The sequence below is a fragment of the Pelodiscus sinensis genome, chromosome 1, assembly GCF_049634645.1.
Source record: "Pelodiscus sinensis isolate JC-2024 chromosome 1, ASM4963464v1, whole genome shotgun sequence".
NCBI lineage: Eukaryota > Metazoa > Chordata > Testudines > Trionychidae > Pelodiscus > Pelodiscus sinensis.
In genome coordinates, this window is record NC_134711.1 from 45,236,819 (window position 1) to 45,256,963 (window position 20,145).

The window sequence follows — 20,145 nt, forward strand, 5'->3', positions numbered from 1 at the left end:
AGAGGTTGTGCCGTGTCTGTCCCAGAGGCACTAGCAGAGAGCACCAGCTCCTATTGAAATCAATAGCACTTCGTGCAGGGCCCAAGGAGGGGGCTTTGCTGCTCCAGGCAGAGATTTAAGCAGCTTTAAGAAATGCAAAACATGGAGCCCTGAGAGGAGTTACCCAGGTAACCTCAACCCCCCCCACAGAGCCCCGCCCAGCCCTCCGCGAAGACCACGTGACCCGCAGAGCTTTCCCACGTGGCCGGGTTTCCCGCTCTGGCAGCGGGGAGCGGAAACGAGGCTGCGGTGTGTGGGCGCGCGGGCTGCAGCGGCCATGTCGGGGGCTTCCCGCGCGCTGGCGGTGGCCGGGGGAGGGGAGAGCAGCGACAGTGACGAGGACCGCTGGGTCATCGGCTTCGCGCAGGACGAGCCGCAGGTGGGGGCGGCCGGTTGGTGCTGGGGCGCGGCGGGGGCGGCCGAGAGCGCCTCTCTGTCCCGCCCGGCTGCTGCGCTAGAGCGTCCTGCGGCGGCCGCCCCGCGCGTGGCCTGCGCTGCCCCAGCCGAGCCCCAAGTCTCCCCTCCCCCGGGCGCCTCCCCGCCCGCGCGTGGCTTGTGCCGCCGCGCGCCGCAGCCTTCCTGCGCCTCGCGACTTCCTTCTCCGTTGGTTTTTGTGCTGGAGTGTAACTAGGCCGTGTATCAGAATGGCGTTAGGAGCAGCCCGGGCAAAGCACTGTCTTGACGATTGTGCATTTGTAATGGGGAAGGACAGTTCCACTCAGCTGTCCTCCATTGCATCCGTTTTGCATGGGCGTTCCAACCTCTTGCAGTTTTCTAGCCGTGCCAACAGTGTCCTTCTGCTGTGTGTATTGGACAGACTTCTCAGACATTTCGCAAAAGAATTAATGCCCACAAATCAGACATCTTCACAAGTTGCTTTTCATTCCAACTTACCTGGACATAATCTTAACGACCTTACTACATGCATCTTACATCAAAGAGACTTTAACACCAGATTACAGAGGAACATTTCAGAACTTTCTTTCATGCTTAAATTTGACACTTTATGAATTGGCCTTAACAAAGATGCTAATTACCTTAACCATTATAAAGATAGCTTCCCCACTTATCACCCCTGATTAGCCATTCATTGGCTCATAAATAGCAATTCCCTCCCTCCCTCCCTCCTTCTCCCTCACTCCACTTTCTGTATTAAATCTGATTTGTCAGTTTAATAATGTGTTCACTTTTTTCATTGTATTCCTTTGGTATATAGGATCATGCCAATTCTTTTCCAGAATATGATCTGAGGACGTGGGTCTGGCCCATGAAAGCTCATCACCTCTTAAACCATCTTGTTAGTCTTTAAAGTGTTACATAGTTTTTCTTTTTGCAAGATCAGACTAACATGGCTACCTTTCTATTACCTAGCAAATTCGTATTTTTAAGATTCCTGTGTTTTATAGGATTCAAATTTAAATGTTCAAATGCACTCTGAAGAGGGACTTTGTGATATTAACTTCAGTGGTGCATCTGCTCAAGTATGTTTAATAGGCATTAGAGATGTTAAAAGGTGGTTAATTAAGAAACTGTGTAACTGCTGAAAATCTAAGAGATTACATGCTCTGGGCTCTGCGGTATAAAGTTTATACTCCAGAGCTGGCAGCATGGCTGGCTCCCTAGGAGTGTGGCGGCAGATAGTGGGAGGTAGCTCCTGGCCCATGCTGCTGCCTGTATGTCAGGGCTGCCAGGCTCTGTATTAGAGAAAGCAGAGCAAGAAGGCAGCTGGCTCTCAGCTTGTAGCCCCGCTCTCAAGAAGCTGGCTGCTGCCCCATGTTGCAAGCTTTGATACAGAGTCAGCAGTGCTGGGTGGCACCTGACTTCCCAGAAGCGGGTCTAGCAGCCGGCATGTAACCATTACTGTAACCAATAAGCTCATGCTTATCTGTTAACCTTTTAAATGGTTATATTACTATATCCCTAATAGTCATAGAAATAAGCACCAGCCTAAATGCTTTGCTGAATTGGGACTTTTTTGAGGATTCAGTAAATATTTTGAGAGATTAGTAATTTTGTTCAGTGGACTATAGCTGATGTAAAATTTGTTATTTAGACTTTGCAATAGAGGTGACCAGTTTCCTAGTTCGTTTTTTGTGCCCTGACTATAATAGTTGAGAGATGGATTGAGCTATTAAATATTGTGACTGCACATCATGCACTGAGTGTTCGCTTTATCGCTGGCTAGTAGGGATGTAACAGTTTAAACAGTAAAGGTGATGCTTACTGTTAACTGGTGGCCTAATCAGGCTGGAGCATTCTGCCAACGTGGGATTCTTGTCAAGAAGGGTTAACTGGTTAAACATAACTGGTTAGCCAGTAAGAATGTAAAATCCCGGTTATTTGAACATTTTGTGTTGCTGTGTAGCAAAGAGGCTTCAACATTAACCAGTTGAAAATAGGGATGTAAAAAGTCATGTAAAAATGTAAGTGTGAGGATTTTTAACGGTTACATGCTGCAGTGGGTTCTGCAGTATAACTTCAAGAGAAGCTTCGCTGCAGCTTCTGCAGTATAACTTCTTAAAGTTATACTGCAGAAGCTGCAGCGAAGCTTCTCTTGGAGTAGGATTGTAAGGGGCTGCCAGCTACGCTCCTGGGGAGGATTTGCTGCAGTTTTCAGAGTGACACCTGGCTCCCTGGGAGCAGGGCTGGCAAAGCAGTAGAGCAGAACCAGCAGGCACTACATTTTCAGCAATTAAGCCCTTTCTTAAGACCTTCTGATAACCTTTGATACAAACTGAAAATTTGATGACTTATAATGGCAAGATTCAGGAACCATTGAAAATATTGCTTATTTTTTCAAGCAGTGGGGTTTTTTGCACTTTGCCTATCAGAAAAAAATTGTTATTATTAATAATAATAATAATAATAACAATAATAATAATAGAATATCTTTCATTGTTTTGTGTGTATAATGAAGTTCATGTTTGCCAATAAGTATCTAATCCTTCCAAGTCTATTTGTCAGGTTAGGCTAGACTTCTAATATTCTTGTAAGGAATAGTAAATGTTAAAACAAGGAATGGCAGAGGTTAGGTAACACTTTACCATGTGTTATAGCTGGAAACAATCAATAGTAAAATATTAATGATTCCACTCCACCCCAGTATTCTATCAGCACTTGCAGTTTTTGACCACAAATCTATTACTGGTTCAGTTTTATCTATATGACTGCATTGGCCTTAGATTCTGTTGTGTATGCACCAACTGCCGGGGACCACCACCTGCTGGGGGTCCCCACACACCGCTACTTCTGCTACCTCCAGGACTGCTGCTTCTTGGGTGGTCCCTGGGGTTAACCCAAACCTGGGGCCACCCAAGCACTGGTGGGTGCAACTGGCTCCTGGGGCTGTTCCAGCAGCGATAGGACTGCTGGCTGCAAGGCTGCCTATCTGCCACTGCTCTGATTGCCACGGGAACTGCTGAGCTGAGGCTGCTTTGGCTACCCCCACGACCATTGCCAAAGTGGTCTCAGGTTCAGCCGCACTGAGCCCAGCTCCCTGTAGCCACCCAAGCAGTTGACTGTGGAGCTGCTCCAGCAGCAGTTGGTGTGGCTGTCCCTGGGATCAAACACACTTGCTGCTACAGAAGTCACAGAAAATCACAGAATCTGTGACTTCCTTGACAGACACAGAGCCCTATTTATTATACTACCAAACCGATTTGTGGTCAAAAAAACAGTGTCTTTGATCTTTGTTCACGCACATTAGTAAGCATATAAGAGTACCAAAAAGTCAGACCCTGAATTCTATCCCTGGTTAACAAATAGGCCTATGTACTTAACCCTAATTCTGTAGAATCCTGCCACTGACTCATGCCATTGGGCCACACAGTCGGGAGTATTATCATTAGATGGTACTGCCAGCATTGGACTCAGTACCTCTTTTGACAGTTGGTATCCTTGCTTAGGAATGTAGTTATTTCTGTGTAAGTAAAAACCTGCATATACCTCTCCAAGAGCTGTGTTGGTTCCTTTAAAAAAAAAAAAAAACACATTTTTTAAGTATAAGCCAGTATGGTGGAATGTGCCAGGAGAGCAGATCTGTTGGGGGGGAAAAAGAGTGCTATTTTTACAGTAACATGTTTCAATGTAGAACTCAACAAATTATTTTCTGTGCTCTTTCGCTTATCTTGCCCTTTGTCAGTAAGTTATAGTAGAATTTAAACGAATCCTGGAGATTATTCAGACCAAGCTAGAGGAAAGAAAGCAATTATTTTTCCTCTATTTCCTTTCCAACCATGCCTTCCAAAGCATGTTGAAAGTTGAGTAGAAAAAATGGGTATTAATGTTTTTTTATGAAGTAACTTAGCTTTGATTTTATTTTCTTGCGTGTTTAGCAATTTAGTAAAATATTGCAGTTAGAAGACAAGGATGAAGCATTAAAGAAAGCTTTGACTTCTGGGAATGTGTCCATGATTGAAGAACTTTTAAATTCAGGTGAGAAAAGTGGATTGTAAACTTAAATATACTGAATTTGGAAAAATGTAATTTGAAGGCCTTCTAAATTTCTCATTTCAATGGACAATATTGCCAACTCTGTGTATGTAAAATCAAACATTGGTAAAACAGTACAAATTCAATAGAAATTCTGTAATTACATTTTGAATAAATATCTCCTTATGAGTGGGTCATTATCCAGTATTGCCACAAAGTCGTTAGTTTGCCAGGAATAACATTGTATAACATAGCTCTGATGTTCCGAGTTCTTGATTGATGTATATAGTGTCCTTTGGGATGGGCTATACTAAGCATACTGTATAGTAGCATCTAAATCTCCATATATTTTGTTCTCTTTATTTTAAAAAGAGAATAATAGGTTTGCAAATAAAATATGATAAATTTGTGTCATGGGGTTAAACTGAAAGTGGGAATTCAGTGGCTCTTGCTTTTCAGCTTTTTTTTATACCTGTCCCGGATGGAAATTGCGCACATACATGATTGTGCCTGTGATCTGCATTTGGAGCTGCCCTGGAAATAGTAGTTACAGATTGTTGGATTGTCCGATTTTAAGATGTCTGAATCTTTAATCAATCTGTGTGGTGTTATTCACTGTTAGAAATTTTGCTTAAAAAATACTTATTTGATTTTTAAAAGGACTTCCTCCATTTGAAAACATTTCTGTTAATCCAGTATTGCGGGATTGGATCCTTTACTGCAGTATCCAGGAAAGTTAGAGTGGTCAGTCAGCTAACTATGCATATAAATTAATCTACCTTGTGGTGATCTTCAGAAAGGTGTGCTTAAACATAAAACCAGAGTTTAGCAGCGAAGAGCTTCTAGTCTAAGAAAATTGGTGTAATTTCTGGAAAATTATAGCTTGTTAGTAAATTCAGGGTTTTATTTTCAGATGATATATCTTGTAATTCTGAAAATAAAAAATTAGTGGTATTCTTGACAGTCGTTTGAAGTGTGATCGTTTTACGTAAAGCACAGTTACGGCAAAATTGATTGTTTGAAAGGGTGAAGCAAATAACGTCATTTTGAATGAAGTGTTTGTGACTCATAGTTTGTCAGCTTTCTTTGTTGATAAATGGTGCTGATAGTGGTGCCTGTGTAGTAAGGGTTGCCTAACATTTTACGTTCTAAGTCCTTGTTTTTAATGGCTTATAACTTAGGCAAACTTTAACCATTCAGTGTAAAATTTTTGATGTTGCTGTCTGCCACAAGTATTTTTATTTAAATTTTTAGCAGAAATGGTGTGGCTGATTCTGAGACTGCCCAAACTGCTTACTCATATACCACTGAACCAATGTTAAATTTTTCATTAGCTTTTTTGAAGAGCAGTAGTAGTAGAGCAGGTATTCAGTTTGGTGAGGAGTTGGTTCTGGGGTCATAGAGGTCCCTGTTACAAACTAAAGCAGCCCATGAGAAATTACATATAGTCTAAGTGTCAATTTTGCTTCATAAGTAAACATGGCAAAGTGTCCAAGAATTAGCGTATTTTCAGTAAGGAACTAGTCCATCCAAAGGTTTTTGGTGTTGGAGCTGAACATGGGGTGAAGGGAACTCTGGGCTCTCACATTGTCAATAATGTAGGCTAAATTCTGGGTTTGCTGGGGAAGTGAGTAGATAAAGGAACAGGCAATCAAATAGATCTTTATATAAAGAGCATCTTTTCATTTTGATGCAGTTGACTTCATGGATGCCACAGAGAAAGTTGCCTTAGAAATGTACGTAAATAGAGTGAATAAAAAAGTGTGCAATACAATGAAGACACCAACTTGGGTCATTAAGAGGTAGAAGAAACAGCTTATTCTATCCTCAGAACAGTTCTTTGTGGCTATACTTCATTCCTTAGGTCAGGGTGGGGAACCTTTTTTGGGATGGGGCTCACTGACCCACAGAAATCAGTTGGCGGCCACACACAAGTGAGATTTTGTGTGCTCCAGCCCCATGGTGAGGTGATGAGGGGGCCCTGAGCCTCTGGGGCCAGATCCAGGCAAGCCAGGTTCCTCATCTCTGCCTTTGGCGCTGCAAAAAAAAAATCTTGAAGACAATGGTAGCATATTTTTTGAGCACTTCAAAAATAGTATTTATCACAGTTTATTTCAAATTAGTTTTTTAGCATGAGACTAAAGACCACATACTTGAATGGTCTTTATATTTAATTTTTGCCTTTTTGCACCATTTTCCCTTGCGTCCACAAAGATGGGAAAAAATTGATTGCTCTGCAGTGGCCAATAAAGCTAAATTCTCAGAATTAATTTGCTTGACCATACACTCTCTTCTTTACTTCAACTGTGAAAACTGACTGAATGCTAAAATTTTAGTTAGACTTGGGCTAGATCTTTGTCTTTTTGCCAAGTGACAGAGTAAGCAGAGAAATGATTATTTTGAGCACTCTTGCTCTCCCACTCAAATTCATATAAATCCACCAGTGATTTACATCTTTGAAGTTTTAGAGGACAAATGAACTGAGTCTGAATATGAATGGTTTGTGGGCTTAAGTTTATTTTAGGAATGGGCCAAACAAATCAGTTTTTACATTCTCTTAATTTTCATAGGTGTCAAGTAGCTTGACTCTCTTGAGGATAAGAGTCCCTACGTGGAACCTGACCTTAGTTCTTCAGTTATTACCTCATTCACCTTTTGAACTTCAGATCTCATTTTGTATCTACAAAAGTAGCTTTCCTATTGGTAGTAAGAAAAACTAACAGAATATTTGGACAAAATGCTACTAGAGAAGCAGTGTACTGTTCTGTTCAGAGATAAGGAAGGTACTTTTATGCCAAGTGCCTCTGAAGGTGAATCACAGATCATTATCTTTATATTTCTGGAACCCAGCTAGTTAAAGAAAAACCTCTGGTAAAATCTGGCCTTAACAAGCACTTAAAAAAATTGCATTGAAGGGCAAAGGAAAGAGTTTAAAGATGTCAACACCTTTTTGTTTTGTTTTCTACCTGAGTTGCAAAATAGGTGATAAATTGTGTATATATAGCACAAAAAGTGTGATGTCTTTGCTTTCTATAAAAGGAATCTCTAGAATACACAGCAGCATAGAAAGAGGGACTGTTGAGGCTATTAGAGTAAAGCCTAGAGCATTTTATAAGGCGTGGCCCCTTAAAGTTGTTCCTGGCTTCCTTCAGGAGATACACAGTAGCAGAAGCCCCTGTGAGGTACACTTGTTGTTTTTCAGGAGACTGTAGTTCTGCCTAGGGGGGTTGTGAAATCTCCTCACTGGAGATATTGAAGAGCAGTTAGATAGACATCTAACAGAGATAATCTAGATTAGAGGTTCCCAACCTTTTCCAGATGGGGACCCATTTTGACAATTCAGGAAGACTTGGTGACCCAAGGCAATTCAAAAACAGAGGGAAGTAGGGGGCAGAGCCACCTTGGGAGACAGTTGGCAACCCTTTTGAAATGAAATAGCGACCCATAGGTTGCGAAACCCAGATCTAGATAGTGTTTGGTCCTGCTGTGTGGGCGGGAGATTGTACTTAATGACCTCTTGAGGTCCCTTCCAGTTCTAGTATTCTATGTCTTGTCAGCTGTCTTGTATGGTTAAGAGATTACTTGTGCTTAACTTTGTGGAGGATAACATGATAAAAGTTTTGTTAATGAGATGGGGTTAATTATAATTAAGGATTTAATAGCTATATTAAATGAGGACTGGGGTGTGTGAGAGGACTAGAAAAAAGGGAAAGATACGGGTCTATAAAGGAATATTAAATGAAAAGACTGCAGAAGTCACAGGTTCCATATGATGTGCACTAATCATCCTCTCGCTCATCATCTTATGTCTAGGTCTCCATTTTTCTCATTTTTGTCTATAAAGCTTTCAAGGCCCTTTTGAGAAGGAATTAGTTTGATTTTTGTAAGGTTGTTTGCACAGTATTGCATACTATAAAACAAATATAATCTTCACTCACTGCTAAACACCCTTCTTATCATAGCGATAGCAATAGAGAGAGCAGACAAACCACATGACTGAGTTATGTCTACTGTATATTTTAGAAAGTTTGTGCATCTGTATATTCATCTGTTTGTTCAAAGACTCCTGCTAAACTGTAAGAGTTAGGATCATCAAATTTAGTATGTAGCTTCCTCTTATCAGAACTTAAAGCAAAGTCAAGGTTTAGCTGTGCCAGGACAATGGGGTATGTGTGGAATGTGATTTTTTTTTTTTTTTTTTTTTTTTTTTTTTACATCAAACAGAAAGGGGGGCATGTGAGAGTAGGGACAGTTATACTCATGAGTGACCAAGGAAGGGGAGCCACGGAGCAGCCTGGGCCCGCTGTGGACAGAGGCTGGTCCACGGCAGCAGCCCCTGTCCATGGGAGCGCTGAGCGATCCGCAGACAGAGGCTGCTCTGGCATCTCACGGAGCAGCCTCTGTCTGTAGAGAGCCTTGGACAGGTGCGGACAGAGGCTGGTCCACAGCAGCAGCCCCTGTCTGTGTGGGTTCTGAGCTGCTGATACATAGGGTGGCAGGGGGCTCCCCAGGAGTGGAGCTGGGAGTTCACTGTCTGCCAGCCCCACCCCCGGGAGCTGTTGAATAGGCATGTAACCTATTTCATGCAGTTATACAACCATTCAGTTACAAGATATCTAACAATCCCTACTACTCATCAGAGACAGCATTTGCCTGAAGGATAATGCATGTTGTAAAATCAAGAGTTGCGCCTATATGGACTTAAATCACTGAAGAGGGATGAGTGATTTCATGTTGTTTCCCACCAGGAAAATGTAGACTACCCTACTCACTTGCAGTTGTAATCCACTGCTAGTCCCACATCTCTGCAACAAATTATAACATTCCATCTAGTGTTTAGAGCACTGTGGTTTTGCTGTTTTTCCTACATTTTCTTTTCCCTGATATTGCCATTCCATCTTCTCTTGATGTTTCTTTCCCCCTAACCCTCACTTGCCTGTTTCATTACCAAACTTTTGCCCTTCTATCTTTCTGTTTTGCTTAGCTTCCATTCTGCACATCTCTTGGGTGATTTTCATTGTCTAGTAGTTCTAGCCAGGGAGGACCTGTGTGGAACCATATATGTTCATCAATTAGCCTAGGCTCATTGGTTAATGGTTTACACGTTCAAATCCCTAATCTCAATTCCAGCCATATTTTTTTTTTCTTCTAATAGGTTCCTGTAACACTGTAGGCTTCTGAACTGGATCTAGGGATGTTACATTTAGATTAACCAACTAATTGAATAGTCAATGGAATTTACATCGACTATTGGATTAGTCAAAAAAGGCGCCTCCACCTTTGAAATGTAGCAAGAGCCCTGCTGGTTTAAGCAGTCCCCCACTGGCCCTGTGCTCCCTGCTTTGGAAATGTGCAAGAGCCATAGGAGGCTCTTGTATTTTTCAAAGGCAAAGTGCTCAGGGAGCATGGAGCCAGTGGAGTCTGCTTGAGAACCCTGCTTGCCACGTGCTCCCTTCAGAGCTTCTGCTTTTGAAATGAAGCAAGAGCTCTGTTCTTGCTACATTTCAAAGGCAGAAGTGCCATCAGTTTCCCACTGCGCCTCTGCCTTCTCCTCACCCTGGAGATGGTGCTGAGGAGAATTGGCTTTTAAGCCGGCTCCCCCGAGCATTTGGCTCCTGCTTCCTCCTCCCCTTGCTGCCTCTCTCTGATAGAGGCAGCAAGGGGGTGGGAGTGACTACTTGAGTCACTAATCGATAGTCCGGTAAGCATATGCTTAAACTGGCTCTACTTTCTTTGGCTGTTGTGTAGTTCCATATAACAGGTGCCTGGTTTTGTTTCATTTTCTGAGTGTCCCCCATCCCAATTTGGAAATGGTTTGCTCTTCATACAGCTGTTGGATACAGGCAGCTTTGTCCCAAGAAGACTTTTTGGAGAGAGAAGTCCAAAACTCCTGTCTCTATCTACCTTAATGGCAAATCAAAGCTTCCTTGCAGTGACTGTACAGTGAGGTGGCTCATTCAAGGAGAGGTGTAAGTTTCTGCTCTCTACAGACCTGTCTTGTTCCCCAGTGGTAGTCCTTTGTATGTTACCTGGACCCTTTTCCATTCCCAGAAAGGCAAAGGCCCCCTGCACAAATGGACATGAGCCATTTGCTATTGTTGATTCAGAGGGCACAGACACGAAGGGGCTGATAATCCTTGGTATTAATGATTTTAACACTTCTCTAATTAGGTAATGTAATTCTGATTTTTGCGGTAATGGGAAGGAAAGGCTGATCAGCGGTGCCCCTTCCTTATGCCTCCCACCGCAAATTTCAGCAATACAGTGTTTTAGCAGTCCTATTCCCTAATTCTTTGTGTTTGAGGAATTCTTCTCATGCACCTTATTTTTAAAATATTTTGGGGTACTTTTATAAACTCTTTCATTGAGCATCTTGTATTATGTTTGTCTTGACAGCATCTCCTGGACATTTGCAAGAATTGATTGGAATGCTCAGAAAGGAGCATTTGTTTGTCAAGTAATTATATGTAATAGTCAGATATAGGGTCTGGTGGTCCAAACTCTTGACTAGGGAAGTAATACAAATGTACTTCTAAGAAGCAAAGACTGAATAGTAGGAAACTTGTATAAATGATGGTTTTAATGAAGCAGAAGTACAGTTGGGTAATATTTTTCCCTTATGCATAGGCAATCATTAGTCTAGAACCATATCTGGGTGTCATAGTTAAGTCCCTGTTTTTTTTCCTCTAGAAAACTTTAGTTAGGTAATACTAAATGCGATGGTAGTTTATGGTAAAGCAAAAGCAGGCAGAGGTCAGAAGGGCTTGGTGTAGGGGAGCTCTAAATGATCAAATGGCTAGCATCCAGCTAGGGTGGAATTATTTGCTCCTCTCACTGTTGCTAAAGACAGCCTATTTCCTGTTTGGTGATCTCCCACACGAAGTCCAGTTTATGAAGAAAGACCACAAAAACTTTTTTTATCAGTGGGAACCACTGTGGTATTTAAGCGGATGATAAATCTGAGCACAAATGAATAACTTCACTATTATTATGTTTTGCTGTCTTTTTAAAAAATCTGTCTTTGTGACTCTGGAATCATGTTTCAAATGTGGTGGTTTGATTTTGTTGGGTTACTAATCAGGCTTCTGCATATTCACTTGTGGAATTTGTTTCTAGAGTTCTAAGCACAGGTAGTCTTTTAATTGAGGTAAGAAAATGTATGGAACAAAGAATTTTTTACCGTAGGAATAGGTATGAACACATTAGAGAAAACATTTAAATATTTATGCTTACTGTATATGTTGGAGTTGGAATTACTTACTTTTGTGGATTTTTTTTTAACATTTTGACAGGTGTGAATGTAGAATCTAGTTTTCAGTTTGGATGGACTCCTCTGATGTACGCTGCTAGTGTTGCTAATGTGGAATTAGTGCGTATCCTGTTGGACCGAGGTGCTAATGCAAGCTTCGATAAGGGTAAGACACTTGTGAATCAAATTAGCACTTACAGTTGATTTTGATTTGTATATTCTATCCTATTTATGACCACTTTTAAAATATTCAGGGAAGAAAAGGGTCACAATCAAATAAAGTAGGCCCTAAACTTGACTTCATAATCTGGAGACAGTCTACGATCTTGATTACTATTTTAAAAAAAAAATCTACTGTGCCATCATTCACAAAAAAATTTAATTTAATTTTGTTTAAGGACATCTTAATGTAGTGTGCTTCCCTTAACTATTTCTGAAGTAAACACAAGATAAATTGTATTGCTAGAACTGTGCTGATCTCCAATTACTGCCTTTTTGCTTATATGGGTTGTAGCTCCTAAAGCTGGCACTATCTGGTCCGACAACATTTGTCTTCTTTCAAGACACAGATGCTCCTGGACCAGATAGCCTGGGAGCCTAAGACCAGGAGGGCCAGCTGGGGCCAGGGCAACAGGGTTGGCAGTCCAGATGAGGGTAGGATGAGACTGGGGCCGGAGCCCTGCAACAGCCCGTGGCTGCATGGAACCTGAGTCTCCTGGCACTCCCCAGGAGCATGGGGATGGAGCTGGACCCCCACTGCAGTTCCCTGGAGTGCAGGACTGGAGTCCTGCAGCTGCCTCTGGATGTGTGTGGCCAGAGCCCTGCGGCAGGACCCAAATCCTGTGCTTTCCAAGGGAGCCAGCAGCAGCTGGGTAAGGAACCCAGCCAGTTGCGGGGGGGGGGGGGGGAAGGGCTGGGCAGGTAGGGTGCTTATGTAACCCACACACCTAGTGTGCTTCACTGTCCCATGTAGTGGCACTTAGACCACTTATCATGACAGATAAGAACAAGGGAGTTGAGTTCTACAGCTAGAGCCAGCAGGCTTTTAGCTCAAATGGTAGAGTCTCATACACTAAGGTCCAAGGTTCAAATCCGCCTGGTGGCAGTTACACTTCCGGAGGCAGCCTGCCAGCAGCAGGTGATGGGCTTGGGGGCTGGTGGCAAGAGACCTCCCCTGATGTAGCAGGTTCTCTCCTTCGGGACTGGTCTTGGAGGTTCCGCTGCTTTTCTGATTCTGTAAGAAATAGAGTGGAGGAAAATATTTTGTCTAAATTACAATTCAATATGTAATTAAATAATTTTAATTCATTTATTAATATGACTACTATAACAACATCCAGAGCCCCCTTTCAGGATTAGGCCCCTGTTGTATTAAATGCCTTTTACACACATGTTTGAAATGAGGATCTTCTCCCTAGTGTTCTATAGCTTAGCTTGTAATAAACATGCTCTGCTCTTCTCTCCAAATATAATGATTATGCTATTTACATCATTTCATAGTTAGAGGTGAAAATAAGGGGTGCACCATTTCAGCAAGTAGGGATGTAACTGGTTAACTAGTAAACATCCCCTTACTAGTGACATGATAGCAGTTTTCAGGTATCTAAAAGGGTGTCACAAGGAGGAGGGAGAAAAATTGTTCACCTTAGCCCCTTGAGGCTAGGACAAAAAGCAATTGGCTTAAACTGCAGCAAGGGAGGTTTAGGTTGGACATTAGGAAAAGCTTCCTAACTGTCAGGGTGGTTAAACACTGGAGTAAGTTGCCTAGGGAGGTTGTGGAATCTCAATCTCTGGAGATATTTAAGAGCAGTTTAGATAGACAGCTATCAGGGATGGTCTAGGTCAGTGGTCCCAAACACGGTGCCTGTGGGCGCCATGGCGCCCGTGGGGACATTTGTGTGCGCCCGCCAAGTGCTCGGGGCTGGCCTGGCCCCGGGCACAGGGCGCATGTATGGTGCCGGAGCCGGCCCTGGGTGCATGGCGCAAGGTGAGCGCCAGCCCCGGGAGCGTCGCGAATTGGCCGCCCGCACTCTGGGCGCGCAGCGCATGGAGAGGGCCCCGCCCGGGCCCTGCCCTCTGGCGCCCGGCAGCCTCAAATGGTTGGGGACCACTGGTCTAGGTGGTACTGGGTCCTGCCATGAGAGCAGGGGACTGGACTTGATGACCTCTCGAGGTCCCTTCCATCTCTAGTGTTCTATGGGCAGGAGGCCTGGTCAGGTTCATGCGCTGTTGTGCAGGGGCTTGGCCCAGCCTAGCCAGAGCTATCCACCATGCTGTGGGCTTGGCTGTTCTAGAGCACTTCTACCCCTGCCCACCCGCAGGGTCCCAATTAAAGTGATGAATTTAACATTTAACTGGTTAACCAGGATTTTACATCCCTAGTTTCAAGGTCTGGCTGCACTCTGGAAAAAGTTGGCAGGGAACACTATTTAAAGAGCCAGCCAGGTGCACTGCTTAGAGTCTTCTGGGTCATGGTTTGTGATGTGCCCTCCCAGCTGGGCTCCTGCTGCCGCAGGCTGGCCACCAGGTGTGTGCAGCCATGTGAGGCAGCAGGCAGGTTACGTGCTATCCCTGATGTGTGCTGTTGACAGCAGCCCCTGGGGAGAAGCTGGGGGGGGGGGGGGGATGGCTCCTACTGCTGCCAGTTTTGTCAGTTTCCTGGCAGTAGTTTCTCCACACAGATGGCCCACAGGTCCCTTGAGGCCAGGTAAAGTTACCCAGCTCCAGGGGTTCCTCACACTCTTCCCCCATCTCCCAGTCCTGACTCATGTACCTCCCGCACAAGCCCACAGCCTTCTGCCCCCAACTAAGGATGTAAAATCCCATTTAATTAGTTAACCAGTTAAATGTTAAATTTGACTGGATAACTGATTAAATAGGGGTGTGTAGGGGCCCGGTGGGTCTGCTCCTGGGTATCAGTCAACTGTTACCTGTTAACATTTCTGTCCTCACCCCCTGCTACAGATGTTAGTTAGCAGGTAATAGAGTAGTCAACTAACTGCATGAGTTCTTAGTGGTTGATCGATTATTATGTAGTCTCTGGGGGCGGGGCTGGCAGCCAGTGCACTCCAGCCCCACTCCCAGGGAGCTCCCTGCTACCCTGAGCTGCTGCCTCAGAGGCTGCAGTGCAGCACACCAGGGAGAGCTGGTCTACGAAGGGAACCAGTAGAAAATATTGGTGGGAGTAGCCCATGTTGATAGAGGGTGGGTTCCAAGCTTCTTGTGGACAAAGGTTGCTGGGGAGGGGAGTGTCTTTGGCAGCCTGGGCTAGCCACAGACGGGCTGCTTTGCTGCAGCCTATCCCTCGCTCCTGCCTCTAATAGAAAGGCAGGCAGCAAGGGTTTGAGGTAAATGTGAGTAGTTGACTTGATTGACCAATAAGCCTAGGCATATAGTTGCCTGCTAGTTTGCATTCCTACCCATTGCCCTGAGCCTCCTGAACCTCCCTTACACACCTCCCACCCTTGGCCGAAAGCCTCTTATTCCTATTGGATGTGGGAACTGTATTAATAACAGAAAATCAGTGTTATTGCTTTAATTACGTATATTTTATATTGACAATATTTTACATTACAAATCCTCTTCATGTTTCAGTTTTTACTTCTTGTCAGGTGGAATACATTCAAGTCTGGCCTAATGTGACGTAGTAGTACTGTCTGGGCCTCACTCAAATAGACATCAAAGGCTCATACCATTGCTGAAATAAAGCAGTTTTATAATCATTTTATAAACAGAGATTGGGACAACCTCTTCCACCCTTATTAGATTAGTCTGTCATGTCAGGTGCACAATTTACAGTAGAAAGTAAGTGAGGGGGTGGGGGAAGAAGCCTCCGAAGAATATATATATCCCTTTGGGGTGCGGGTTGTGATATGACAGTACCTGTAAGAAATTCAAGTTACTTTCTCCCTTTTTCCACCTGGCTGCGTAAGCCAAAATGTCCCCTCTATTGCTTCCAAGTTCCACAGGAATGGTGATCAGCTGTACAATCTAAATAAATATGCATTCATTATGTTTTCATTTTTCTAAAATGCAGCATAGTATTCCATTAAGATGAACATTGTCAAATTTTAAATCCATGGAAGGAGAACAGTCTTTTAAAATCTTGTCAGTTTCCAAGAGTGAGCTCGATTATATAGTAATTTCAAGTACAGACAGGTTACACCTCCCTAAACCAGGACACACTTATCCAGCAATGGACCATGGATTTTCCTGAATGAGAGAGCCCCAGGGCAGGAGGGCCAGTAGTGTAGAGCCCCATGCATAGTGAGGTTGGTGGTAGCAGGGCCAGGACTTCAGCAGCCTGGCGGTGGTAGTGGGACCGTGGTAGCAGGGCTGCATGCTGGCCCTGCTGCAAGACTGGTGCTGCCGTAGCAACCCAGCTTGAGCCAGGGCAGCTCAGCCAGGGCCACATGCCTCACTGGGGATGGGGCACCTTTGTTGCCCAGCCAGCAGCAGAGCCGAAGGAGCCGGCAGCAGGGAGGGGCTGCAGGCTGATGGGGTCAGTGTTAGGGGACCTTCCCTGGTGCAGCAAATTCCCTCATCCAGGACTGCTCGGGTGCCAGACCAGGAGGTCCAACATGTACTATGTTTGCCAGAGAGTTCCTCGGTCAACTTTTGTGGCTTTATAATCACATTTGTCTATTTTCATTGGGTGTTTCCCCTTTCTCTCTTGCTATGTGGGAGACTTATCCATGTGAAAGGGGGTTCTGACTTGGATGATACAGGGGAACATGAGTTTTGGTGAAAGCCTAGCTGGGGAAGGCAAGCCCAGGCCCACCCTTTCCGAGCGAGTCTCCGCCTATTCCCAGCCCGATCTTTCCTGGCCATGTGGAGAGCCAGGGCTGCCATGCTGCGTCCCCAGCCCAGCTATCCCTGGCTGCTCGTAAAGCCAGGCTGCCATGCCATGGACCCATGGCAACCAGGTTGCTGAGCTGGACTGCCTTCCCTGGCGGCAGCCTCAGCCTTAGGCAGTCAGGCATGTAGGCAGTTTTGGGAAGGCTATGCCTTCCCTTGCCTACATTATTGACCACCCATGCAGAGGAAACTGACTATACACATAGTGCTATTAAGTGCACAAAATAATCTGATGGAAAAAAAACAGTACAAGAGGCCCCCGACTTGCAACTGCCTGAGTTCTGACCCCCTGCACGTACAACTATTTTTGTAAGTGCGGAAGGGGCTGGAATCCCTTTTTTATGTCTTCAGACCACGTTTAATGTAGGTTCAAGTTATGACGCCCCCGACTTTCAATGCTTCCTTAGGAACCAATCGCTTTGCAGGTCGGGCCTCTTGTATAAGTGGGTTTTGCTTATGATGCAATATATATTTTTGCTAGTCTCTAAGGTGCCACAGGGCTACTTGTTTTGAAAGTTACAGATGAATACGTCTACTTCTGAGACAATATAATCTATAATCTTTGCTGTAGTAATTATAGCTATTGCTTGAAATGAAAGCAGATAGTTTGACAGAAGTGTAATATTTAAGATGATGGTTTCCCTTCAACATAGCAGTGTTTTTCAGTACACAGAGAGCTTTAACTGAAGATCTGCACTATTAGTTGGACAGGTTTTCAGAAGCTTGTATTGAACTTGGTTAGTGCTTTCTTTAGTGCCTTTTAGAAAGAATCAGCAACAGGAGGAGTGGGGAAAGAGAAATAGAGCAGGAAAGCTGGATCAGTGAAGCACAGTTTTTTTTGTTTTGTTTTTTTAAGCTTAAGTCTTACTCTGTATTGTGGAAAAATTGTACAGTGCAGTTAAATGTCTTGTAGGGAACATCTAAACATTGAATAATTATAAATATTATTGGTACATAATATACATTAGATTTTTAAATTAATTTTAGAGACAAATTACAGTAAAACTCCAGTGGTCCGGCATCCAGTAGTCCGGTACGCCTGATGGTCCAGCACCAACTGCAACCCGGAAGTGCTCCGGCAGCTGCTTCAAGTTGTTAATCAATTACACTAACTGCGGCTGGATCTGCAGGCGACAGGCTTGCAATTTATCTTTGCTCTATCTATTGCCTCTGCGGGGGCGGGAGGGGAAGGAGAGAGGGAGGAGAAGGGGACCGAGGTCGGCGGCAGGGGTGGGGGCGCCAAACTCTCCGTCATGTTGCAGGGTGGTGGAGAGGGGGCAAGAGGCAGGCAGCTGCTTCAGGAATTTCTAGTCAATTACACTGCCCTGGACTGGATCCACAGCCTACAGGCTCTCAGTCTACCTTTCCTCTCTACTGCCTGGGGTAGGGAGTCGGCGGGTAGAGGGGTGCTGAACCCACCCTCCTGTTGCAGGGAGGCAAAGCCTGCGAGTGTCGGAAGGGGAGAGGCAGGCAGCCGCATTCAGGAAGTTCTAGTCAGTTACACTTACTCCGGCTGGATCCACAGCCGACAGGCTCTCAATCTACCTTTTTTCTCTACTGCCTGGAGGAGGGAGGGCAGGGGAAGGTAGGGGCCGGGGGGGGGGGGGGGCAGGGGTGTGCCAAACCCTCCCTCCTGCTGCAGGGAGGCAAAGCCTGCAAGTACCAGAACCAGAGAGGGAGGGAGAAGCAGGCAGCTGTTTCAAGAAGTTCTAGTCAATTACACTGCCCGGCAACAGGCTCGCAATCTACCTTTCCTTTCTACTGCCTAAGGGAGAGGGGGGCGGTGGGAATGGGTAGATCCGCAGGTGACAGGCTGCTGCTGAAACTCACAAGGGAGGGGAGATGATCTCTTGTGAGTTTCAGCAGCAGCCTGTCACCTGCGGATCTACCCTACTTAGGCAGTAGAGAGGAAAGGTAAGATTGCGAGCCTGTTGCCCGGGCAGTGTAATTGACTAGAACTTCTTGAAACAGCTGCCTGCTTCTCCCTTCCTCTCTGGTTCTGCCGCTTGCAGGCTTTGCCTCCCTGCAGCAGGAGGGAGGGTTTGGCACACCCCCGCCCCCTCCCCCACTGACCCCTACCTTCTCCTGCCCCCCCCCCCCTCCAGGCAGTAGAGAGGAAAGGTAAATTGAAAGCCTGTCCACTGTGGATCTAGCCTGGGACAGTGAAATTGACTAGAACTTCCCGAACGTGGCTGCCTGCCTCTTGCCCACTCTCCGGTTCTGCCCCTTGCAGGCTTTGCCTCCCTGCAACAGGAGGGAGGGTTCAGCACACCCCTGCCGACCCCTACCCTCTCCTGCCCCCAGGCAGTAGAGAGAAAAGGTAGATTGAGACCTGTCGGCTGTGGATCCAGCCGGAGTAAGTGTAACTGATTAGAACTTCCTGAATGCAGCTGCCTGCCTCTCGCCGCCACCTCTCCTCTTCCGCAGTTCACAGGCTTTGCCTTCTTCTAAAATGGCGGAGGGTTCAGCCCTTGCGGTGCTGTTCCCCTCCGACAAGACCCGCCCCTGCCAGAGTACCTCCTGATAGTCCGGCATTTCTGATAATCCGGCACCACCTGGGTCCCAAAGGTGCCGGATTATCGGAAGTCTACTGTACTCTTGAGTAATCTGAGATTTGACTGATCAAGGTTTATGTAATTTTGATGCATAAAAGTCTCGGGTAGCCATGTTAGTCTGTAACTTTAAAAATGAGTAGTCCTGTAGTACCTTAGGATATGTCTGCACAGCAGCATTATTTCAGAATAACTGACATTATTCTGAAATAACAAAGCATGTGTCTACACAGGGAGCCCATTATTTTAAAATAACTTCAAAATAATGGGCTTCTTACTCACAACTCCTTGTGAAATATCAGTTACAGGAGCAAGAAAGAGTCTTCTTCCTTTGACTTCCTGCTGTATAGACAGCGCCAAAAGCCAAATTAAGCTATTTTGACTTAAGCTACAGCATTGGTGTAGCTTAAATTGTGTAGTTTAATTCGACTTTTGCTCTATGTAGATATGCCCTCTGAGACTAGCAAAATAAATATGCATAGAAAGAGAGCAAGAAAGAGAGAATGAATGATGGGCAAAATCTATTTCCTTAGATCTGAGGAAGTGGGTCTTGCCCATGAAAGCTCATGATACTACGTATACACTTTTGATATGTTGTAACAAATTTTCGCTGTTATATAGAAAAAATTAATAGCTATATATTTAGAGCTTGATTTTTTTCTAAGAAACAGGCTCAAATTTGTTTTCAGTGGCTTTGGTTACTAGTCAGTATGAAATCTTATGAAGCAACATATTTTCTTACCTTAATGAAAGTCCGAAAAAAGACATTTCTACATCATAGAAGATAGCAACATGTTTGACACTGTTTTTTCTTGGGCAATAACATATTTCAACTTTTATGTGGATGAAGAACGTTTTTAAAAAATATCTTCTATGTGCATTCTATCTTGTTTTAAACCTAACTTCCTCCTTTAAGTAATTGAACTCAGATGAATTTCAGTGAACAGTAGAATGTCACTTGGAGTTAGTGGGCAGATAATGGCAATAGCAGGCACTAACAGATGGTTGTTAGTTTTG

The 20,145-nt window shown here is 44.5% G+C and overlaps 1 protein-coding gene across 2 annotated transcripts in view; it reads left to right on the top strand.

Annotated features, from left to right (window-relative positions):
* The first annotated feature begins 216 nt into the window (after positions 1-216).
* The window catches only part of ASZ1 (ankyrin repeat, SAM and basic leucine zipper domain containing 1), an 88,785-nt gene continuing 68,856 nt past the window's right edge, over positions 217-20,145 (top strand). Inside the window, exons 1-3 of one of the 2 annotated variants that reach the window (XM_014573333.3) lie at positions 217-418; positions 4,374-4,473; positions 11,763-11,885. In XM_014573333.3, coding sequence (XP_014428819.3) covers positions 317-418; positions 4,374-4,473; positions 11,763-11,885 — 325 coding nt within the window. In that variant the 5' untranslated portion in view covers positions 217-316. Of the gene's footprint in view, positions 419-4,373; positions 4,474-11,762; positions 11,886-20,145 lie in introns of those variants that run through there. The other variant, XM_075929162.1, reaches the window with a different exon arrangement.